Raw genomic sequence first — 23,411 nt, 5'->3', positions numbered from 1 at the left:
CACCATCGGGGCACATTTAGGGCGCGGATCCCAAAGGAGCTCATCCCGGGGGATCCCGGTGGGAATGGGAATGGGGATGGAGCACGGAGGGAGGGATGGAGGGATGGACAAACAGATGGATGGATGGACAGATGGACACCAGAATGGATGGGTGCATGGATGGACAAACGGATGGTGGGACGGATGAGGGCATGGATGGATGGATGGATGGATGGATGCTGGGATGGATGGACACTCAGATGGACACTGGGATGGATGACTGGATGGACAGTGGGATGGACAGATGGACACTGGAATGGATGGATGGACGCTGGGATGGATGAATGGATGATCACTGGGATGGAGGGATGGACAGATGGACACTGGGATTCATGGACAGACACTGGAATGGATGAATGGAGGGACACTGGGAATAGACAGATGGACACTGGGATGGACAAATGGATACTGGGATGGATGAGGGCATGGATGGATGGACACTGGGATGGATGGATGGATGGACACTGGGGTGGATGGGGATAGGGAGGGATGTTGGATGGGGATAGGATGGATGGGGGATAGGATAGAGGATAGGATAGATGGATAGAGGGATAGGATGGGGCTGTTGTGGGATGGACGAGATCGTGGACAGATGGACACTGGGATGGATGCGGATGTGCCCAGACAGATGTTAGGATGGACAGATGGACACTGGGAAGGATGGGAATGTGCCCAGATGGATGTTGGAATGGACACCAAGGATGGATGGACACCAGGATGGACACAGGGGTGGACAGGGGCATGGACAGAAGGATATTGGTATGGATGGGGACATGGACAAATGGAACCCCTGGGAAATGTTTGGGGTCACCCCGGGGTGTCCCTGGGGCCAATTTGGGGTCATCCTGGGAATGTCTTTGGGGCTGGTTTGGGGTCATCCCTCGGGATCCCTGGGGCCTTTTTGGGGTCTCTCTGGGATATCCTGGGACCTATTTGGGGTCATCCCTTGGGGTCCCAGGGGCTGGTTTGGGGTCACACCAGGGTGTCACTGGGGCTCTTATGAGGTCTCTCTGGGATATCTTGGGACCTATTTGGGGTCACCCTGGCATGTCCCTGGGCTGGTTTGGTGTCAGCCCGGGGTGTCCCTGGGGCCTTTTTGGGATCAACCCTCGGGGTCCTCGGGGCCTTTTGGGGGTCTCTCCGGGACCCGTTTGGGGTCACCCCATGGACACACCGGGATCCCTCCGCGCTCCCCCCGGGCCCCATTTGGAGTCTCTCCACGCTGTCCCCGCGGCCTCCCGTGTCCCCCCGCGCTCCCTCCCCGCCGTCCCCGGGGGTCTCTCCCGGGGGTCCCTCCGGGGGTCTCCCCTCGGGGTGCCCGCGCCCCCCGCGCGGCGCGGGGAGGGACCGCTCCTCCCCGGAATGATGTCAGCCTGGCCGGCCGCGGCCCCCGCCTCCCCCGGCGGCTCCGGCCCTGCCTCCCCGGGGAGGCGGCGGCGGTGCCGGGATGGCCCGGGCCGGTGCGGCGGCGGCGGCGGGGCGGCGGCACCGAGCGCTGCTGCTGCTCATGGTGCTGCTGCCCGAGCCGGGAGCCCGCCGGGGCCGCGCCGGGGGGCGGCGGAGGCGGCGGAGGGGAGAGGGGGGCGACGGCACCGCCGGGACCCCCGGGCCGCCCCCAGCCCGCCCGCTGCTGCTGCTGCTGCCGCTGCCGCCGCCGCCGCCGCCTCCTCCTCCGCCCCGCGCCGCCGCCGCCGCCCGCCCGGTAACGGAACCGAGCCCCCGCCCCCGGCCGGGCCCCCCCGGCGGCCTGCACTCCTCCCCTGCGCCTCGGCCGGCCCTCCCTCCGAGCCTCCATCCCTCCCTCCCTCCTTCCCTCCATCCCTCCGGGGCCGCGATCCATCCCTCCCTCCATCCCTCCCTCCACTCCTCCTCCGAGCCTTCCTCCATCCCTCCCTCCACTCCTCCTCTCCATCCCTCCCTCCATCCTTCTACTCCTCCTCCGAGCCTCCCTCCATCCCTCCCTCCATCCCTCCACTCCTCCTCCATCCCTCCCTCTGCCGCGCTCCATCCATCTCTCCACCCCTCCTCTCCATCCCTCCCTCCATCCCTGCACTCCTCCTCCTCCGAGCCTTCCTCCACCCCTCCCCTCCCTCCCTCCATCCTTCCACTCCTCTCTCCCTCCTCCCATCCCTCCCTCCACTCCTCCCCACCCCTCCCTCTCCCCCCCGCTCCTTCCCCTCCCCTCTCTCAGCTCCGGGGCTCCTCCAGCTCCAACTTCTCGGGCTCTGCCCTCTCCCGCCCCCTCCTCCCTCCCCCCGAACCCCCCCCGGAGCCTCCCCCTCCCTCTCCCCTCCCTCTCCCCTCCCTCCCTCCGCAGATGCCGCTTCCCCGGCGGCCGGGACGGCGTCCCCCGGCACCTGCCCGGTGCTGAGCCCGGGGCGGGGGGCTGTCCGGGGGTCCCGCTGAGCCCCCCGGTCATGTTCTCGGTGCAGGAGGCGCTGCCCCGCGGGGGTGTCCCCATGAAGGAGGAGCCGCTGAGCGCGGGGCTCCCCGCCGGCCGCTGGCTGCAGGGCACCGGCATCCTGGACGCCAGCACGGCGGCGCAGAGGTAAGGGGACAACCCGGGGGACAGCTCGGGGACAGCCGGGGGACAGCTCGGGGGACAGCACGGGGTATCCCCGGTGCAGGGGTGGATGCAGCCCGAGCCCCGCGGGCAGCCCTGCGGGAATCCTGAGCTCCGCGGGAATTCCAGGGGCTGCGGGCAGCCCGAGGTCCGCGGGGATCCCGGGTTCCGTGGGCATCCCGGGGCTCCGGATATCCTGGATTCCGTGGGTGTCCCGGGGCTGTGGACATCCCGGGGTTGTGGACATCTCGAGGGTTGTGGACATGCCAGGTCCCACGGGCATCCCGAGGGTTGTGGTCATCCCGGAGCTGTGGATGTCGTGGGCTCCGTGGGCATCCCGAGGGCTGTGGTCATTCCAAGTGCGGTGGTCATCCTGGGTTCAGTGGGCATCCCGAGTTTCACGGGAGTTCCAGCAGCTGTGGTCATCCCAAATTCCGCAGGCATTCCCAGGGCCCTGGGCATCCATGGGCATCCCGGGTTTCACGGGCAGTGGTCATCCCAGCAGGGACTGCGGGCATTTCATGGGCATCCTGTGGGTTCTGGGCATTCCAGGGCTGTGGACATGCTGGGATTCATGGGCATCCCAGATTCCATGGGCATTCCAGGGTATCCCGGGGATCTGGACATCCCGGGCTCCGGGGGCTTCCTGGGTGTTGAGGGCATTCCAGGCCCCACGGGCATCCCAAATTCCACGGGCATCCCAAATTCCGCAAGCATCCCAGGCACTGCGGGCTCCCTGGGCACTGCGGGCATTCCAGGGGCTGCAGGTATTCCCGATTCGTGGGGATCCCGGGATCCACGGGCATTCCGGGGGCTGTGGGCATCCTGGGCACCCTGGGGACCGTGGGTATCGTGGTCATCCCGTGGTCATCCCGGGTTCCGTGGGCATTCCGGGATTCCTGGATGTTCCCCCATTCCTTGGGATTCCTTGGGCCTCTGGATCCCCCTGTCCTGGGAATCCCGGGATCCCCATGGATTTCTGCTTCCAGGGGTTTGTGCCAACGGGAATGGGACCTGAATCCCATCCCAAGGGACTCAGATCCCATTCCCTGCCTTTTTCCAGGGGGTTCAGGGCTCCCTGAATCCCATTTCCTGCATTCCCAGAGGGATCAGGACTCCCTGAATCCCATTCCCTGCCCTCCCAATGGGCTTCAAATCCTATTCCCTGCATTCCCAAGGGACCCAAATCCCATTCCCTGCTCTCCCAAGGGACCCAAATCCCATTCCCTATTCTCCCAAAGGATTCCAATCCCATTCACTGCCATCCCAAGGGACTCAAATCCCATTCCCTGCCATCCCAAGGGACTCAAATCCCATTCCCTGCCTTTCCAGGTGACTCCAATCCCATTCCCTGCCATCCCAAGGGACCCAAATCCTATTTCCTACATTCCCAAGGGATTCCAATCCCACTCCCTGCCCGCCCGAGGCGCTCAGTGTCCCCTGTCCCTCCCATGTCCCTCTCTCCCTGCCGTGCCCAGCGGGGTCAGTGCCACCCCTGTCCTGTCCTGCTGTCCCCTCCGCGGGGTTTGTGGGGTCACCAAGGGGTCACCGAGGCCGTAGTGGCTCCCTGGGGTCCCCAAAACTCTGTGACACTGGAAAACCTGAGGGACCCCAGGGGGTGACAGCCACCCCTCGTCCCCGTGTCCCCAGAAACTCCCGCGGGGGACAGGGGGACACACCCAGGGCTGGCACTGGTGGCAGGGCCGTGTTCCCGTGGGGTAGCTTGGGGTGCCGCCATGGGTGGCAGTGCCACCCGCTGGGACACCCGCTCGGGGGGGTTACCTGCACCCCACATTGTCCCCCCCGCGTGTACCCGTGGCCACCAGTGTCCCCAAGGGGTTGGCACCGCGGTGTAGGGTCCGAGGGTGACCCACCCGTGTGTGACATCCAGGACCCCCTTAACCTCCCCCTCCCGCGTGTCCCCGCGGCCACCACAGTGTCCCCAAGGGGTGGCACTGGGTCTGGGGTCCCCGGCGTGCCGGGGGTGACCCGGCTGGTGTCCCCAAACCCCCCGGAGCCACCGCAGGGCCGTGCCCGCTTTCCTGGAAGCGCCGGGGCCGCGGCTGCTTGGAAATGCTTGATTGCCTTTAATAATTAATTAACGCGGCGGGCGGGGCCGGCAGCGCGGGGGGGACACGGCGGGGGACAGAGGGGACAGCCAGGGCCACCCCCCGAGCGGCGGGGACACGATCTGGGGGCGCGCGGAGGGATTTTTGGGGCTGGAAAAGGCGCCGCTGTCCCATTGTCGGGGACAGTGAGGGGACAGAGGTGTCCCCGCGGGGGTTGGACCGCAAGAGCCACCAGCTCGGGGAGGGGACAAGGGACACGCCGGGGTGTCCGCGGCAGGTGTGGGGACGCGATGTGACACCTCCGTGGTGGCCGCGCGCAGGTATTGTCACCTCCTCAGGTGTGGCCCCGCGGGTGGCCCTGGGGACAGTTTGGGTCCCCGCAGGTGGCCCTGGGGACAGTTTGGGTCCCCCGAGGAGCAGCTTAAGGAGCTTTGCCTCCACCGCGTCGCCGAGAAGTGTCCCCAGAGTGTCGCCAAGGTCCCCAGGGCTTCGCACGTGGCCCCGGCTGTGGCGGGGGTGACACTGGCGACACCGAAGGGACAGGGGCCACCAGCGGGGTGGGGACACGGTGACGGGGCCGTCGTCCCTGGCGTGGCTCTGCTGTCACTGCCCTGTCACCTCAGCTGTGACACCGGCGGTGACACTGGCGAGCCCAGAGGTGGCACCGCGGGTGGCTTGGGCGGGGAGGGCTCGGGGATGTCCCCGCTGTCCCTTTCTGTCCCCTCTGTCTCCGGTGCCAGGGACAGGTGATGCTGCTGGTGCTGGCAGTGTCGCCAACTGTGTCCCCTGCCCTGGGCAGGGAGGGGGCGCTGGGGACAGGCTGGTGGCTCTGGTGATGGAGTCCTGGGGGCTTTGGGGACAGGCTGGTGGCTCTGGGGACAGGGCGCTGCAGGTTCTGCGGGTCCCAGAGAGGGGGTGCTGGGCGTCCCAAGGACTGGACTTTGGGATTTTGGGATTTTGGGATTTTGGGATTTTGGGATATTGGGATTCTGGACGTCCTGGGGACATCATTTTGGGGGTCCTGGGGATGGGCTTTTGGGGGTCCCGGTATTGGGGTGCTGAGGTTCTTGGGATCCCCAGAATGGGGTGCCGGTGTCCCATCGGGAAGGTTTTGGGGGTCCCAGGATTGGGGTGCTGGGGTTCCCCAGAATGGGGTTTTTGGGGTCGTGGTGCTGGGGGATCCTATGGAGGAGGTTTTGGGGGTCCCAGTGCTGGGTTTCTGGGGGTCCCAGTACGGGGGTGCTGGGGGTCCTGGGAATGGGGGTCCCCAGGACTGGGGTTCTGGGGGTGTCGGCGTCCCATGGAGGAGGTTTTGGGGTCCTGGTAGTGGGGTGCTGAGGGTCGGTGGGATAGGGTTTTGGGGTCGCAGTGCTGAGGTTCTGGGGGTTTGTGGGATGGCGTTTTGGGGTTCCCTGCAATGGGGTTCCGGGGGTCCCCGGGCTGTGGTGCCGGGGTTCTGGGGGTCCTGATGCTGAGGTTTTGGGGTTCCAGGCAATGGGGTTCTGGGGGTCTCTGGGATGGGGTTTTGGGGTCCCTGGCAGTGGGGTTCTGGGGGTCCCATAGAAGAGGTTCTGGGGTCCCTGGCTATGGGGTTATGGGGATCTCTGGGATGGGGTTTCTGGGGTTACCGGCAATGGAGTGTATGGGGGTCCCTGGTAATGGGGTTTTGGGGTCCCTGGAAATGGGGTCCTGAGTGTCCCACAGAGGAGGTTTTGGGGTCCCCTCAATGGGGTTCTGGGGATACCTGGGATGAGGTTTTGGGGTTCTGGGGGTCTCTGCGATGGGGTCTGAGGTTCCCACTGCTGAGGTTCTGGGGTTCCTGGCAATGGGGTTCTGGGTGTCCCATGAAGGAGATTCTAGGGCTCTTGGCAATGGGATTCTGGGAGTCTCTAGGGTGGGGTTTTAGGGTCCCAGCGCTGAGGTTCTGGGGGTCCCATAGAGGAGGTTCTGGGGTCCCTGGCCATGGGGTTATGGGGGTCTCTGGGATGGGGTTTTGGGTTCCCGGCAATGGGGTTCTGGGGGTCCCAGTGCTGAAGTTCTGGGGTCCCTGGGATGGGGTTTTGGGGTTACCGGGCAATAGGGTTTTGGCGTTCCTGGCAATTGGGGTTCCGGTGTCCCCGGGCTGCGGTGCTGAGGTTCTGGGGTCCCTGGCTATGGGGTTTTGGGGTTCCCAGCAATGGGGTTTTGGGGTCCCTTGGATGAGGCTCTGGAGGTCCTGGCAATGGGGTTTTGGGGTTCCTGGCAATGGCGTTCTGGGGGTCTGTGGGATAGGGTTTTGGGGTCTCACTGCTGAGGTTCTGGGGTTGCAGGCAATGGGGTTCTGGGTGTCCCATGAAGGAGATTCTAGGGCTCCTGGCAATGGGGTTCTGGGAGTCTCTAGGGTGGGGTTTTGGGGTCTCAGTGCTGAAGTTCTGGGGTTCCCGGCAATGGGGTTTTGGGGTTCCTGGCAATGGGGTTTTGGGGTCTCAGTGCTGAGGTTCTGGGGTTCCCGGCAATGGGGTGCTGAGGATCTCAGTGCTGAGGTTGTGGGGTCCCTGGCAATGGGGTTTTGGGGTTCCTGGCAATGGGGTTTTGGTGTTCCTGGCAATGGGGTTTTGGGGTCTCAGTGCTGAAGTTCTGGGCTTCCCGGCAATGGGGTTTTGGGGTCCCAGTGCTGAAGTTCTGGGGTTCCCGGTAATGGGGTTTTGGGGTTCCTGGCAATGGGGTTTTGGGGTCCCAGTGCTGAAGTTCTGGGGTTCCCGGCAATGGGGTTTTGGGGTTCCCGTGCCGCGGTGCTCCCGGCGGCGCCGATGTCGCGGCCACCCCCCCGAAGTGTCGCCGCCCTGTCGCAGCGGGGTGTCGCTGGCCCGCGCGCACTTCGAGAAGCAGCCTCCGGCCAACCTGCGCAAGTCCAACTTCTTCCACTTCGTGCTGGCCATGTACGACCGGCAGGGGCAGCCGGTGGAGGTGGAGAGAACCTGCTTCATCGACTTCGTGGAGAAGGAGAGGGTGAGAGACCCGAAAAACCCCGAAAAAAACCCAAAAAAACCCAAAACCACCAAAAAATACCTCAAAAAAAGCCCCTAAAAAGCCCCCAAAAAGCGCCCCCAAGAAAACCTAAAAAAAACCCCAAAAAACACCTCAAAAAAAAGTCTTCAAAAAAACCTCACCCCCCAAAAAAACCTCAAAAAAACCCCCAAAAGCCCTCAGAAATCCCCGCAAAAGCCCTCAAAAATGCCAAAAAAGCCCTCAACCCCCCAAAAGAAACCCCAAAAATCCCCGAAAAGCCCTCAAAAAACCCCAGAAAACACCTTCAAAAACGCCCCTCCAAAAGCCCTCAAAAACTCCAACCCCCAAAAAAAGACCAAAAACCCAAAAAAGACCTGAAAAGTGACAAGAAAAAAAAAACCCAACCTCCCCCAAAAGCCCCAGAAAAAATCACCCAAAAGCCCCTGAAACCCCTAAAAACCCTAAACCCCCAAAAAACCCCCAAACATCCCCAAGCACCCCTAAACCCCTCCCAAAACCCCAAAAAAACCCCCAAACCAAAAAACCCATTAAAACCCCCAAAAAAGAACCCCAAAAAAACCCCAAAAGGCCCCCCAAGAAAACCAACCAAACCTCAAAAAAACCCCCAAACCATCCCCCCAAAAACTCCCAAAACAACCCAAAGCCCCCCAACCCCCCAAAGTCCCCAAAGAACCCCAAAAGCCCCCCAAAAACCCAAAAGACCCCAAAAACCACCCCAAAAATCTCCCCAACCTGCCCAAAAAGTGCCAAAATCCCCCCAAAATCCCAAAAATCCTTCCCCCAAACAAACCCAAACCCACAAAGTCGTCCCAAAAGCCCCTATAAAAAAACCCAAAAAACTTCCAAAAAAACCCCAAAATACCCCAACGGGAACCCCAACTCCATAAAACCGCAAAACCACCCCCAAACCATCCCAAAAAAAAACCCCAAAACCCCCCAAAAACCACCCCTGAAAACCCCAAAACCACCAGGAAAACACCCCAAAAAAACCCCAAATCACCCCTAAACCTCCCCAAAAAACCCCCCAAAAAACCCAGAAAAAAACCCCAAAAAACCCCAAAACCACCCGCTCGGGGCGGGGCGATCCCAGCTGAGGCCACCTGGAGTGACCAGGTGACCCCAAAAGTGACCCCATGAGTGACCCCACTAACTCTGTCCCCTCCCCCGCAGGAGCAGAACGGCGAGAAAACCAACAATGGGATTCACTACCGGCTGCAGCTGCTCTACAGCAACGGTGGCGTTTTGGGGTTTTTTGGGGGTGTTTTGGGGTTTCTGGAGAGTTTTTGGAGTGGTTTTCGGGGTGTTTTTGGGGGTTTTTTTGGGTCTTTTGGGGTGTTTTCCGGGTAGCTTGGGGGTTTTTGGGGTGCTTTTGGGGTGTTTTTGGGATGGTTTCAGGGTGTTTTTAGGGTGGTTTCAGGGTGGTTTTGGGGTTTTCGGGGTGGTTTTTTTGGAGCGGTTTTGAGGGGTGGTTTTGGGTGTTTTTGGGGTGTTGTTGGGGTTTTTGGGGAGTTTCTCTTAGGGGTTTTTCCGGGATTTTGTGGGGGCTTTGGGGATCTGTTTGTGGTTTGGGGGAAGGGATTTCTGGGGTGGTTTTGGGGTTTTTGGGGCGCTTTTAGGGTTTTTGGGGTGGTTTTGGGGGATTTGGGGTTTTTTGGGTGGTTTTTGGGGTGTTTTTCGGGGTGGTTTTTGGGGTGGCTTTCGGGGTGTTTTTGGGTTTTTTGGGGTTTTTTGGGGTGGTTTTGGGGTTTGAAGGGTGCTTTTTGAGGTGGTTTTTGGGGCTTTTTTGGGGTGGTTTGAGTTTTTTGGGATGGTTTTGGGGTTTCCGGGGTGGTTTTCGAGGTGGTTTTCGGGGTGTTTTTTGGGGGGTTTTTTGGTGTGTTTTTGGGGTTTTTCTGGTGTGTTTTGGGGGTTTTTTGGTGTGTTTTTGGGGTTTTTCTGGTGTGTTTTGGGGTTTTTTTTCCGGTGCGTTTTTGTGTTTTCGGGCTGGTCTCGGGTTTCTCGGGCTGTCCCCAGGGTGGGTGGTGACCAGCAGGTGACACCGCGCTGTCCCCGCAGGGCTGCGCACCGAGCAGGACCTGTACGTTCGCCTCATCGACTCCATGTCCAAGCAGGTACTGACACCCCAAAAATCCCCAAAAATCCCCCAAAAAACCCCTGGGGACACCCGGAGGTGACTGCGATGCCACCCCGGTGTCGCCGCTGTCCCCTGGCTGTCCCCCAGGCCATCATTTACGAGGGGCAGGACAAGAACCCCGAGATGTGCCGCGTGCTGCTGACCCACGAGATCATGTGCAGGTGCGCTGGGGACACTGCTGTCACCCTGCTGTCACCCTGCTGTCACCTCCCCGCTGTCCCCGAGGTCCCTTGGCGCCCCCGCGCTAATTAACGCGCCGCTAATTAGCCCCGCGAGTCATCGCGACAGGGGACAGGCCACCCGCGGAGTCACCGCGGGGACGTCCGCTGGGGTTTGGGTGGCCTTGCTGTGTCACCTGGGGGTGACACGGAGGCCTGGGGTGTCCCCAGTCCGGTCACAGCCACCCAGGGTGACAGCGATGTGTCCCCAACTTATTGAGAGCCACCTGGGGGTGACAGGGATGTGTCCCCAACCCCTTCTAAGCCGCTCGGGGGTGACATGAAGTCCCCCAGGGTGACGGGGATGTGTCCCCAACTCCTTCAGAGCCACCCAGGGTGACAGGGTTGTGTCCCCAGCCTGTCCAGAGCCACCCAGGGTGACAGGGGATGTGTCTCCAACCCGTCCAGAGCCACCCAGGGTGACAGTGATGTGTCCCCAACCCCTTCAGAGCCACCCGGGGCTCACACGGAGCCCCCCGGAGCCCCAGATCTGTCCCCAGCCCCAGGAAGGGGTGGCAAAGGGACACCCCCGAGTGTCCCCACCGCGCTCTCCCTGTCCTGGTGTCCCTTCTGTCCCCATCCGGAGTGATGGCGAGGGGGCGAGGGTGGCACAGGGGGACCTGGCGGGTCACCCCCGCGTTTGGGGCTCACACAGCCCTGGCTGTCCCCTGATGTCCCCTGGTGTCCCCTGCTGTCCCCTGCTGTCCCCTCCTGTCCCCTGCTGTCCCCTGCGCAGCCGCTGCTGTGACAAGAAGAGCTGCGGGAATCGCAACGAGACCCCGTCGGACCCTGTGATCATCGACAGGTGCTGGGGACACTGGGGACAGTGGGGGACACTGGGGACACTGGGGACACTGGGGACATCAGGGACATTGGGGACACACCCGACACTTCACAGTGACCCGCAGGGGGTGGCAGCCGCGGGGAGGTGTCGCCAAGGTTGGGGACTTGATGCTGATGAGTTGGGGACAGCACCCGGGGGGGTGACAGCCGTGACAATGTCCCCGTCGGTCACGTCGGTAATGGAGGTGGCACACTGGGGACATCCCGGGGCTGCCGTGTCCCCGTGGCCATGGTGTCCCTGTCCCCACCGGGGTCCTTCTGCCTGTCCCGCTGTCACCTCCCTGAGCGTGGTCCCCTTGTCACTGTCCCCGTGTCCCCTGTCCTGGGGCTACCCCCGCGGTGGCACTTTTGGTGTCCCTGTGACCCCCCAGGAGCGATTTCCCCCAGGGAGGTGACACCCCGGTGGCTGCTGGTAGTGTCCCTAATGTCCCCAAATGTCCCTGAGTCTCCTCTCCGTTCCCAGGACTTTTGGGGTGTCACCCAGTTCCCGGCGTGTCCCCAACCTGTCCCCCCCATTCCCAGAGCTTTTGGGGTGTCCCCAACCCCCTGTCCCCACTCCCAAAACTTTTAGGGTGTCCCCCGGGGCCAGGCGTGTCCCCAGCCTGTCACCCCCATTCCCAGGATTTTTAGGGTGTCACCAAGGGCCAGGCATGTCCCCAATCCCGTGTCCCCATCCCCAGAGCTTTTAGGGTGTCCCCCAGGGCATTCGGGGTGTCCCCCAGTTCCAGGCGTGTCCCCAACCTGCCCCAAGACTTTTGGGGTGTCCCCAGTCCCCACTCCCCACTCCCAGAACTTTTGGGGTGTCCCCAACCCCCTGTCCCCATTCCCAGGGCTTTTTAGGGTGTCACCAAGGGCCAGGCGTGTCCCCAGTCCCCTGTCCCCATTCCCAGAGCTTTTGGGGTGTCACCCAGTTCCAGGAGTGTCCCCAACCTGCCGCAGGACTTTTGGGGTGTCCCCAGTCTCCCTGTCCACTTTCCCAAGACTTTTGGGGTGTCACTCAGAGCTTTTGGGGTGTCACCCAGTTCCAGGATGTCCCGAGTCCCCTGTCCCCATTCCCAGAGCTTTGGAGGTGTCACTCAGGGCTTTTGGGGTGTCACCCAGTTCCAGGAATGTCCCCAACCCATCCCCTGATTCCCAGAACTTTTGGGGTGTCCCCAACCCCCTGTCCCTTTTCCAAGGGCCTTTTGGGGTGTCCCCCAGTTCCAGGAGTGTCCCCAACCTGCCCCAGGACTTCCGGGGTGTCCCCCAGGACTTTTGGGGTGCCACCCAGTTCCAGGCGTGTCCCCAGCCTGTCCCCCCCACTCCCACACCTTTCGGGGTCTCCCATCCCCACTCCCCAAACTTCGGGGGGTCACGCAGGGCCAGCCGCGTCCCCTCCTCCCCCGTGTCCCCCCCGTGTCCCCCCCTGTCCCCCGTGTCCCCCCCCGGGCCAGCCCCGCTGGTTGGAGAGCTCGCTAAGTGCCCCTCTCGCGGCGTTAATCAAATTACCCGGCAGCGAAAATTGACGCTTCTCATTAATTAGCCCCGATTATGCAAATTGCGCATTCAAATTTATGCGCCGCGAGCAGAAGGCGCTCGGCAGCGGCGCCGGGCATTTGCATATTCAATGGTAATTAGCCATGCTAATTAATGCGCCGGCCCCGTATTTTTAACTCGCGGGGGTTCAGCCTCACTCCCCCCCCCGCGCCATTCCGGGCCTGGATTTAGGGCTTTTTTGGGGTTTGTTTTTTTTGGGGTCGCGCTGTCCCTGTCACCGTCCCGGGATGGGGAAGCGTTTTCCAGGCGTTTTTCAGGCGTTTTCCGGGATTTTTCCGGGCGTTTTCCAGCGTTTTCCGGGTGGCTCTTGGGTGTTTTCCAGGCGTTTTTAGGGCGTTTTCCGGGTGTTTTCTGGGCGTTTTCCAGGCGTTTTCCAGTGTTTTCCGGGTGTTTTCTGGGTGTTTTCCAGGCGTTTTCTGGGCGTTTTCAAGTGTTTTCCGGGCGTTTTCAGGTGTTTTCCAGCGTTTTCCAGCGTTTTCTGGGTGTTTTCCAGCGTTTTCCAGCGTTTTCTGGGCGTTTTCCGGGTTTTTTCTGGGCGTTTTACCTTGTTTTCCGGGCGTTTTCCAGGCGTTTTCCAGCGTTTTCCGGGATTTTCCCGGGTGTTTTCCAGCTCCTTCCTCGGCCTGATTACTCCCCGGGGGCGGGAATGGGATTATGGGAATGGGGGCAATGGGAAAATGGGAATAACCCATTTTTCTGCGCTGTCCCATAGGGTGGGACCCCAGTGAGAGATCCCTTTACCCTGGATCCCCCTTTTTGTGGGATTCCCTTTTACATGGAATCCTATAAAAGAGACCCTTTTTTGTGATATCCCCTTGTTTTTGGGATCCCCTTTTTCTGTGGGATCGCTGTTCCCTGGGACCTCCTTTTTTATGGGGTCCTCGTTTCCTGGGACTCCTTTTTGTGGGATCTGATTTCCATGGAGAGCCCCTCTCTGTGGGATCCCTTTTCTGTGGGATCCCTTTTTTTCTGGGATCCTTGTTCCCTGGGATCCTCTGCCCTGGACCCTGTTTTTGTGGGATCCCTTTTTTGTGGGATCCCCTTTTCCGTGGGATTCCTTTTCTGTGGCATCCCTTTTTTTGTGGGATTCCCATTCCCCTGGATCCCCATTCCCTGAACCTCTATTTTGTGGGATCCGCTTTTTGTGGGATTGCTATTCCCTGTGATTCCCATTCCCTGGACCTCCTTTTTATGGGATCCCTGGTTTTGTGGGATCCCTGGTTTTGTAGGATCCCCATTCCCTGGGATTCCCATTCTCTGGATCCCTTTTTTATGGGATCCCCATTCCCTGGGATCCCCATCCATGTCCCCCCGTCCTGACCCAGGGGTGACCCTACTGGGATGGGGACAGGAGGGGACACTGGGATGGGGACAGTGGGACTGGGATAGTGGAATAGGGATGGGGTGGGGACAGATTGGGGACAGTGGGATTGGGATGGGACATCCCAGTGGGATTGGGATTGGGACAGGGAGGGACAGAGGGGTGGGGACAGAATGGGACAATGGGGTGGGACAGTGGGATGGGGACAGGGAGGGGCAGAAAGGGACAGAAGGATGGGGACACTGGGATGGGGATGGAGCAGGACAGTGGGATTGGGGACAGGATTGGGACACTGAAATGGGGACAGGGGACAGGAACGGGATGGGGGCACGGGGGTGGGCATGGGGACAAGTATGGGGTGGGGACAAGATGGGGACACTGGGATAGAGACAGGGACAGAGGGATGGGGGACAGTGGGATGGGGACAGGGTGGGATGGGGACAGGAAGGGGACAGCAGGATAGGGACAGGATGGGGACACTGGGATGGGGACAAGATGGGACAGCAGAATGGGGAAAAATGGGATGCTGGGATGGGGACAGTGGGATAGGGACAAGATGGGGACACTGGGATGGGGACAGGGACAGAGGGATGGAGGACAGGGTGGGATGGGGACAAAATGGGACAGCTGAACGGGGACAAAATAGGATATTAGGATGGGGACAATGGGATAGGGACAAGATGGGGACGCTGGGATGGGAACAGGATGGGATGGGGACAAGAGTGGGACAATGGATTGAAACAGGATGGGGTCACTGGGATGAGCATGGGGACAGTGGGATGGGCACAGGATGGAACAGTGAAATGGGGACAAAATGGGATATTAGGATGGAGACAATGGGATGGGGACAGGATGGGGACACTGGGATCGGGGTGGGGACATTGGGATGGAGACAAGAAGGGGACACTGGGATGGGGACGGGGTGGGGACACTGGGATGGGGACGGGGTGGGGACACTGGAAGAGGGACTGGATGGGACATTGGGATGGGGACAGGATGGGACATTGGGATGGGGACAGGATGGGGACATTGGGATGGGGACAATGGGATAGGGACAGGATGGGGACAGTGGGATGGGGACAAAACGGGATATTAGGATGGGGACAATGGGGTGGGGACACCGGAAGAAGGACAGGATGGGGACACCGGGATGGGGACAGCACCTAACAACACCACAGGACGGCGACAACGACACGACGGTGACAACGACACGACACGAGAGGAACCCAATTTCCCCCTTTTTTCCCCCAACAGGTTTTTCCTCAAGTTTTTCCTCAAGTGCAACCAGAACTGCCTGAAAAACGCGGGGAACCCGCGGGACATGCGGCGCTTCCAGGTGACATTTGGGGACATTAAAAGGGGTGTGGGGGATCCCAAAAGGGGGTGCGGCGACCCCAAAAGATTTCCCAAAGGGGTCGAGGGGAATCGGGGATTCGATTCCCCCCGTTCGGGGGGAATCGAATCCCCGATTCCCCTCGACCCCTTTGAAAAATCCTAAACCCCTTCCCCGCCGCCCTACAAAAAAAAAAACCCAAATCCTCCCGGAAAAACCCCCAAATCCGCCCCGAAAAACCCCCTGCAAAACCCCAAAATCTCCGCCCCTCCTCCCCCGCCCCGGTCGCAGCTGGGGTTTGGCTCCCCCCGAGGTTCATCAGGGCTCGGTAACGAGATGTTAATTGTGACATTTCGGTGATTAACGAGCCCCATTTGCATCGCGGCGGCGGCGGGAGAGCGGCGGGAGGGGGGCGGGGGGGGGACGGGGATGGGGGCGGGGGTGGCTTTGGGGGATTTGGGGGCTGGGGTGACCCTAAAGGGGGTTTGGGGTGTCCCTTCGGGGGTTTGGGGTGACCCTAAAGGGGGTTGGGGTCCCTTGGGATAATTGGGGAGGTCCCTGGGGACGACTTGGGGGGCTGGGGGTGTCCCTAAAGAGGTTTAGGGTCTCCTTTGGGGGGTTTGGGGTGGCCCTAAAGGGGGTTTGAGGTTCTCTTTTTGCGGAATTTGGGGTGTTTGGGGTGACTCTAAAGGGGTTTTGGGGTTGGCTGGGGATGGCCCTAAGGGGTTTGGGGTTGCCTTGAGGGTTTTAGGGTGGCCCTAAATGGGGTTTGGGGATTCCAGGGGGGGCTTGGGGTGACCCTAAAGGGGGTTTGGGGTTCCTTGGGGGTTTGGGGTGACCCTAAAGGGAATTTAGGGTCCCCTAGGGGGGGTAGGGGTGATCCTAAAGGGGGTTTGGGGTTCCATTTTAGGGGATTTGGGGGGGTTTGGAGTGACCCTAAAGGGGGTTGGGGTTTCCTTGGGGGGCTTAGGGTTGCTCTAAAGGGAATTTGGGGTTCTCTTGGGGGGCTGAGGGTGTTCCTAAAGGGGTTTGGGGACTTCTGGGGTCTCCTTGAGGGGCTGGCAGTTGTCCTACTGGGTTTTGGGGTTCTCTTGGGGTCTGGGAAGGTTCCCTAAGGGGCTAAGGGGTTCTGGGGTGTCCTGGGTGTCCCCTGGGGTGGCCTGGGGGGACTTCGGGAATGTGGGGGTCACCTGGGGGGGCTGGGGAACCCCAGGAGGGGAGGGGACACTGTGGGGACACTACAGGGACTCCATGGGGACACCACATGGACATCATATAGAGTGTCCCCGCGAGGTGGCACTGCTCTGACAGGGGAGGGGACACCACACAGAGCGTCCCCATAGTGTGACAGGGCTGTGGCAGGGAAGGGGACACCGTGGTGACGCCATGGGGACACCGTGGGGACAGCACACAGCACGTGCCTGCAAGGTGGCACTGCTCTGACAGGGGAGGGGACACTGTGGTGACACCACACAAAGTGTCCCCATGGTCTGATATGGCTGTTGCAGGGGAGAGGACACTGTGGGGACACCATGGGGACACCGCACAGAGCATCCCCATGGCGTGATATGGCTGTGGCAGGGGAGGGGACACTGTGGTGACACTGTGGGGACACCACAGGGACATCACACAGAGCATCCCCATGATGTGACAGGGCTGTGACAGGGGAGGTTGGGTGGGTGTGGGGGGGGGGTGTGTGTGTGGGGGGGGGTTGTGTGGGGTGTGGGGGAGGGGACACTGTGGGGACACCACACCCAGCGCCACGGCTGTGCCACCGCCATGACAGTGGAAGGGACACCATGGGGACATCACCCATAGCATCCCCATGGTGTCACACAGCCATGCCAGCTCAGGGGACACCCCATGGTGACCACAGCGTCCCTTGTCCCCTGCAGGTGGTGGTGTCCACCACAGTCCACGTGGACGGCCATGTCCTGGCAGTGTCCGACAACATGTTTGTCCACAACAACTCCAAGCACGGCCGCCGCGCCCGGCGCCTCGACCCCTCCGAAGGTCAGGGGACACCTTGGGGACACTCTGTTGTCCCCAAAAGGGGGTGTGGTGACCCCTTTGGAAATCCCAAATCCCTTTGCTGATGCCCTAAGAAAAACCCCAAATCTACCCTGGGTGGCTTTGTTTGTCCCTGTCGGTGTCACTGTGGTCACCTGGGATTGTATGTCCCCATCCCTTTCCATGTCCCCATGGCTGTCCCAATCCATGTCCATGTCACCAAGTCCCCGTGTCCCCATGTCCCCAAGCCTGTCCCCAAGCCTGTCCTCATGCCTGTCCCCATGTCTCCATGACTGCTGGTGTCCCAGTCTGTGTCTATGTCTCCATGTCCCTGTGGCCACCCGTGTCTGTCCCCATCCATGTGCCTGTGGTCCCTGTGGTCCCCATGGGGTCCCCATGGTCCCAGTGGTCCCCATATCTCAGTGTCCCCCTGTCCCCATGCCTGTCCCCTCTTCCCCACCCCTCGGTGTCCCCCACGCTGTCCCTGTCCCCTCCAGCAGCCACCCCCTGCATCAAGGCCATCAGCCCCAGCGAGGGCTGGACCACGGGTGGTGCCACCGTCATCGTCATCGGGGACAACTTCTTCGATGGCCTCCAGGTGCTCTTCGGCACCGTTCTGGTGTGGAGTGAGGTACGGGGGTGGCCTGGGGACAGCTCGGGGACAGCCTGGGGACACGCCGGGCCGGGCTGAGGCCGTGTCCCCTCCGCAGCTCATCACGCCCCACGCCATCCGCGTGCAGACGCCCCCGCGTCACATCCCGGGGGTCGTGGAGGTGACATTGTCCTACAAGGCCAAGCACTTCTGCAAGGGCGCGCCGGGGCGCTTCGTCTACACCGGTGAGGGACAGCGCAGTGGGGATAGCGGGGTTGGCTTGGGGACAGCATGGTGGGGACAGTGGGGTTGGCTTGGGGACAGTCGGGATCACAGTTGGGATGGTTGGGAATAGGATGGAGACACCTGGGATTGGGATTGGGGACATGCAAGAATGGGATGGGGACAGTGGGATTGGGGTGGGGACAGCGGGGTCAAGGTGGGGACAGTGGGGTTAGCTTGGGGACAGCGGGGTTGGGGTGGAGACGCCTGGGATTGGACTAGGGATGTTTGGGATTGGGATGAGGACACCCAGGAATGGGATGGGGACACCAGGGATTGGGGTGGGGACATTGGGATTGGGATATCGGGATTGGGGTGGGGATGGTTGGGATTGGGGTAGGGACAGTCAAGATTGGGATGAGGGCACCCAGGAATGGGATGGGGACACCTGGGAATGGGGTGGGGGACGCACGAGAATGGGATGGGGACATCAGGATTAGGGTGGGGACACCTAGGAATGGGATGGGGATACTCGGGATTGGGGTGGGGACACCTGGGATTGGGGTGGGGACACCCAGGAATGGGATGGGGACACTTGGCAATGGAATGGAAAGTTCTGGGAATGGGATGGGGACATTTGGGATCGGGACACAGACCCCCGAGAAGGGGACACAGCCCCCTGTGACAGGGACACAGCCCCCGGGAAGGGCCCAGAGCCCCGGTGGCAGTGACACGGCCGGGGCGTGTCCCCTGTCCCCTGTCGCCAGCCCTGAACGAGCCCACCATCGATTATGGCTTCCAGCGGCTGCAGAAGGTGATCCCGCGACACCCCGGGGACCCCGAGCGCCTGCCCAAGGTGGGGACAGGGGACAGGAGGGACACCAGGGGACACGGGGATGCCCCGGCAGCGCCCCAGGGGCAGAGGACAGGGAGGTGGCGACAGTTTATGTGTCCCCCAGGTGTGGCAGAGCTCGGGGCGAGGAGGGATGGGGGGGTTGGGGACACGGGGGTGGGACATTGGGGGGCCATGGGGGGCAGGATGGAGGTGCAGCTCCCCCTGTCCCCTCCGTGTCCCCTCGCTGTCCCCAGGAGGTGCTGCTGAAGCGCGCGGCTGACCTGGTGGAGGCGCTCTATGGTGTCCCCCACAGCAACCAGGTGTGTGACCAGGGTGACACCAGGGGGTGGCATCAAGGTGTGACGCTGTGAGATGACACTGTGGGGTGACACCAGAGGGTGACACTGAGAGGTGACACTGTGGGGTCATGCCAAAGGGTGACTCTGTGGGGGTGACACCATGGGGTGCACTGAGCGGTGACATTTAGGGCTGACACTGAGGGGTGTAATTTAGGGGTGACACCAAGCGGTGACATTTAGGGGTGACGCTGTGGGGTGCCACCAAGGGGTGTCACCAAGGGGTGGCTCCGTGGGGCGACCCTGCTCGGTGGCACTGCAGGGCGCCCCCCAGAGGTGCCACCGAGCAGTGCCACCGCCGTTTGGTGACGCCGCTGTCGCCGTGTCCCCAGGACGTGCTGCTGAAGCGTGCGGCTGACGTGGCCGAGGCGCTCTACAGTGTCCCCAGGGCCCCTGCGCATGTCACTGTCCCCTCCTTCGGCGGGGGACAGCTCGGCCTCGCCATGGGCGACTCTCCGCAGGGCTCCGAGCAAGGTGCGCGGTGGCCTCGGAGTGGCCTCGCGGTGGCGGGAGGGTTTTTGTCCCCAACTGTGGCGATGTCACCTGTCCCTGTCCCCTCAGGGCTCTGACCAAGGTGCGCGGTGGCCCCGGGGGGTTGCGTCACCTCCCTGGGCGGTGTCACCTGTCCCTGTCCCCTCAGGACTCCACATAAGGTGTGCGGTGGCCTCGGGATGGCCATGTCCCCACCCCGGCGATGTCACCTGTCCCTGTCCCCGCAGGGCTCCTACCAAGGCTCGGGGGGGGGAGAGAGTCTCTGTCCCCTCCCCGGGCGATGCCACTTGTCCCGTCAGGGCTCCCCATAAGGTGCGCGGTGGCCTTTGGGTGGCGGGAGGCTCTCTGTCCCCTCCCTGGCGATGTCACCTGTCGCTGTCCCCGCAGGGTTCTCGCGCAGCCCCGGGACGCCCCCGGCGAGGGGCTTTGTCCCCCCGGGCTCTGCCCCCCAGCAGGGCTTCGCGGGGACAACCGGTGGCTTCGGCGGTGCCACCATGGCCGGGCTGGGTGTCCCCGGGTCACCGCCGAGCTTCCTGAGTGGCTCCACCGCCACCTCCCCCTACGCCAGTGAGTGACACCCCGGGGGACACGGTGGGGACATGGGGCTGTGGGGGTCACCAAAGTCATGGGAGGGTCTCAAGGGGTCCCTAAAGTCATCGTGGGGTCCCTGGGGTGTCCCCAAAGCCATGTGTCAATTCTGGGTGGTCCCCAAGGTCATGGTTGGTCCCTGGAGAGGTCCCTGGAGTCATGTGCCACCCCTGGGGTGTCACCTAAGTCATTGTGGGGTCTCAGGGGTTCCCCAGTGCCATGTGCCAGCCCCGGAGGGTTCCCAAAGCCATTGTGGGGTCCCTGGAGGTCCCCAAAGTCATGTGACAACACTGGGGTGTCCCCAGTGCCATCACTGAGGGCAATGGGGAGTGGGGACATGGCCAGCTGGGGTGGGACAGCCCTGGCCCTGTCCTTGTCCCCTTCCCTGTCCCTCCTGTGCCAGCTCCCTGCATGGGGAGCCCCATGTGTCCCTGTCCCCTTCCTGTCCCCATCCTCATCCCCATCCCTATCCCTGTCCTCGCGGTGTCCCCATCCCTACCCACGTTGTCCCTGCATTGTCCCCACACTGTCCCTGTCCCCACCAAGCCGTCCCCTCACTGTCCCCACAGTCCTGCCCGCCAGTCCCCCTCTGGGTGCCTCGTCAGTGCCGGTGGCCTCAGGCCCGAGCGCTGCCACCCCTCCCGGTGGCTTCTCGTTCTCTCCGGTGACAATGATCTCGGCCGTGAAGCAGAAGAGCGCCTTTGCCCCTGTGCTGCGGCCGCAGGGCTCGCCGCCACCCGCCTGCGCCAGCGCCCTGCAAGGTCAGCTGTCACCAAGGCCACCAGGGTCAGCAGGGTCACCAGGGCCACTGGCATCACTCGGGTCACTGAGGTCACTAGGGTCACCAGAGTCACCAGGGTCATGGGGGTCATTGGGGTCATCAGGGTCACCAGGATCACTGGGTCACCAGGGTCACTTGGGTCACCAGAGTCCCCAGTGCCCAGCCCCAGGTGGCCCCTGCCCCACAGAGGGACCCCAATGTCACTGTGATCCCTGTCCCTGGCTGATGTCCTGTTCATTGGCCACTCTTGGCTCTAACCCAAAGTGTCCCCAGGGCCCCCAAGGTCACTGAGGTCACCAAGGTCACCATAGTCCCCAGTGCCCAGCCCCAGGTGGTTCATGCCCCATGGAGGGTGTCACCAAATGTCCGGGATGTGGGCATGGCAAGAGCTGTCCCATGTCACCCTTGTCCCTCTGACTCCTCATGTCCCCAGTGGCCCACAAGGCCATCAAGATCACCACTGTCCCCAGTGCCACCCCCTGCCCCATGGCACGTCCCCAGTGTCACCACACTCGTTGCCCAATGTCCATGCCCTTGTCACGTCCATACCCAGGGCTGTCCCACATGCCGCCCTCATCCCTCTCCCTGGTGACCCCATTGTCCCCAGTGTCCCCATTGTCCCCTGGCTGATGCTGTCCCTGCCCTGCCCAGACCCAGCTTTCGAGGACTCGGACAAATTCCACGCTCCGGCGCGGCCGCTCCAGGGATTGGCCTATTCCTAAGGACGGCGTGTCTGGGGACAATCCGGATCCCGGGACAGGAGCAGGGACACGGATTGGGGACATCCCTGTCACCTGCGCCCAACCCCGCCTCTCCTCGGAGCCGGGATGGCGCCACACGGAGCGGGATGAGGGGACCTGGCCCCGCGATGTCCCCACCCTGGGTGACCCCGGCCCGGCTGAGGGGGGATGAGGGGAAATCCTGGAATGAGCCAAAATTTCCGGGAAGAGGCGGAGACAGCTAGGAATGGGGACAGTGAGGGACACGGGAAGGAGGTGCTGGGATGGGTGATCCAGGTGGGATTGATGTTCTGGAAAAGGATGGATGATCCAGGTGGGATGGATGCTTTGGAAAAGGATGGATGTTCAAGGTGGGATGTTCTGGAGAAGGATGGATACTCCAGGATGGGATGGATGTTCTGGAGAAGGATGGATGATCCAGGTGGGATGGATGATCCAAGGTGGGATGGATGATCCAGGATGGGATAGATGGTCCAGGATGGGATGGATGTTCTGGCAAAGGATGGGTGATCCAGGTGGGATGGATGATCCAAGGTGAGATTGATGTTCTGGAAAAGGATGGATGATCCAAGTTGGGATGTGTGATCCAAAACGAGATGGATATTGAGGATTAGAGGGATGATCCAGGAAAAGGTGGATGATCCTGGGCAGGAAGGATGGATGGATAGATGATAGATGGATGGATGGATTTTAGGATGGATTTTAGGATGGATGGATGGATGGATGGATGGATGGACAGATGGACATTCCAGGAGAGGACAGCTATTCCGGCTGGGATGGACACTCCAGGACAGGACGGATGCTCCAACTCCGCCCACCCTTCCCGGCTCTCCCCAAATTCCACCTCCAGAGCTTCCCACCTGCAATCCCAACCATTCCCAAATCCCAGATTTCAGTGCCACCCGGGGCTTGGGGACACCGCGCTCCCTGTCCCCTGCTGTTCATTACCAATATCGTTATCAATATCAATGATCGGAATTATTTTGACCCCAGGCCACCTCGGGGGGATGTCCCTGGGGGTCCCCGATGTCCCCGGGTGTCACCAGATGTCACCGGGTGTCCCTGTCCCTCCCCAGCCAGGAATTTTGTACATAAAACGGGAACAATTCCCAACATTCCCCATTTGTCCCGCTCGGGAGTGGCTCCTGTCCCCATCTCCGTGTCTGTCCCCTCTCGGTGTCACCGCGTGTCCCCTCCCGGGCTGGCGGGTGACCCTTGGGGACAATGTCCCCCCCTGGCGGAGGTGGCGCGGGGCTCTCCCGTGGGAATTAAAGACCTCGTGGAAAAGCCGCGACTCCCGGGATTTGTGACACCCACGGGATGGCGACACCGCTGTCACCCCGCTGTGTCGCCACCCCCGGTCCCCTCCAGCTGCGGTGTCACCTCCTGTCCCCTCCCCCCGCCCGGCGCGGCGCAGGAGGAGCTGGAATTAATTGCGTTAATCAAGAAAGGTTAATGAGGAGGTGGCGATGCCAGCGCGCGGGGGAGGGGGGTGACACAGCTGGCGATGTCACGGGGATGGCGACACGGGGAGGGGACAGCGAGCCGCCACACGGGGAGGGGACACCGCGGGACACCCGTGGGGACGGGGGTGACACCAGGAGCGGCCGGGGATGGTGGCACTGGGAGCGCGTGTGGCACAGGCGGTGGGGACAGTCATGGGTGTTGGGGACACACGTGGGACATACTGTGGGGACAGTCACAGTTATTGGGGGCAGTCACAGGTGTTG

The 23,411-nt window shown here is 61.9% G+C and overlaps 1 protein-coding gene across 10 annotated transcripts; it reads left to right on the top strand.

Moving 5' to 3' along the window:
- The first annotated feature begins 1,461 nt into the window (after positions 1 to 1,461).
- On the top strand, positions 1,462 to 22,968 carry LOC146438565 (transcription factor COE4-like). 10 transcript variants are annotated; one of them, XR_014851847.1, is made up of 18 exons: positions 1,462 to 1,741; positions 2,472 to 2,587; positions 7,503 to 7,659; positions 8,851 to 8,914; positions 9,736 to 9,791; positions 9,902 to 9,975; positions 10,769 to 10,837; positions 14,987 to 15,068; positions 16,961 to 17,078; positions 17,573 to 17,706; positions 17,786 to 17,912; positions 18,657 to 18,745; positions 18,979 to 19,044; positions 19,413 to 19,554; positions 19,960 to 20,139; positions 20,730 to 20,921; positions 21,593 to 21,957; positions 22,197 to 22,968. XR_014851847.1 is itself a non-coding variant. In XM_085059356.1 (17 exons), the coding sequence occupies exons 1-17, from the start codon at positions 1,487 to 1,489 to the stop codon at positions 21,661 to 21,663; spliced, it is 1,989 nt and encodes a 662-aa protein (XP_084915482.1). In that variant the 5' UTR covers positions 1,462 to 1,486; the 3' UTR covers positions 21,664 to 22,968. The 10 variants fall into 10 exon arrangements, 3 of the variants coding, with proteins under 3 accessions (XP_084915482.1, XP_084915480.1, XP_084915483.1); XR_014851846.1 differs by having other exon boundaries at positions 21,593 to 21,994; positions 22,140 to 22,968; XR_014851845.1 differs by having other exon boundaries at positions 21,593 to 21,994; positions 22,103 to 22,968.
- The last annotated feature ends 443 nt before the right edge of the window (positions 22,969 to 23,411 follow it).

The sequence above is a fragment of the Lichenostomus cassidix genome, chromosome 4 (genome assembly GCF_008360975.1).
Source record: "Lichenostomus cassidix isolate B80296 chromosome 4, HeHo_3.0, whole genome shotgun sequence".
Classification (NCBI taxonomy): Eukaryota; Metazoa; Chordata; class Aves; order Passeriformes; family Meliphagidae; genus Lichenostomus; species Lichenostomus cassidix.
Note: the sequence above shows the minus strand (reverse complement) of the source record. Positions and strands in the feature narration are given on the sequence as shown.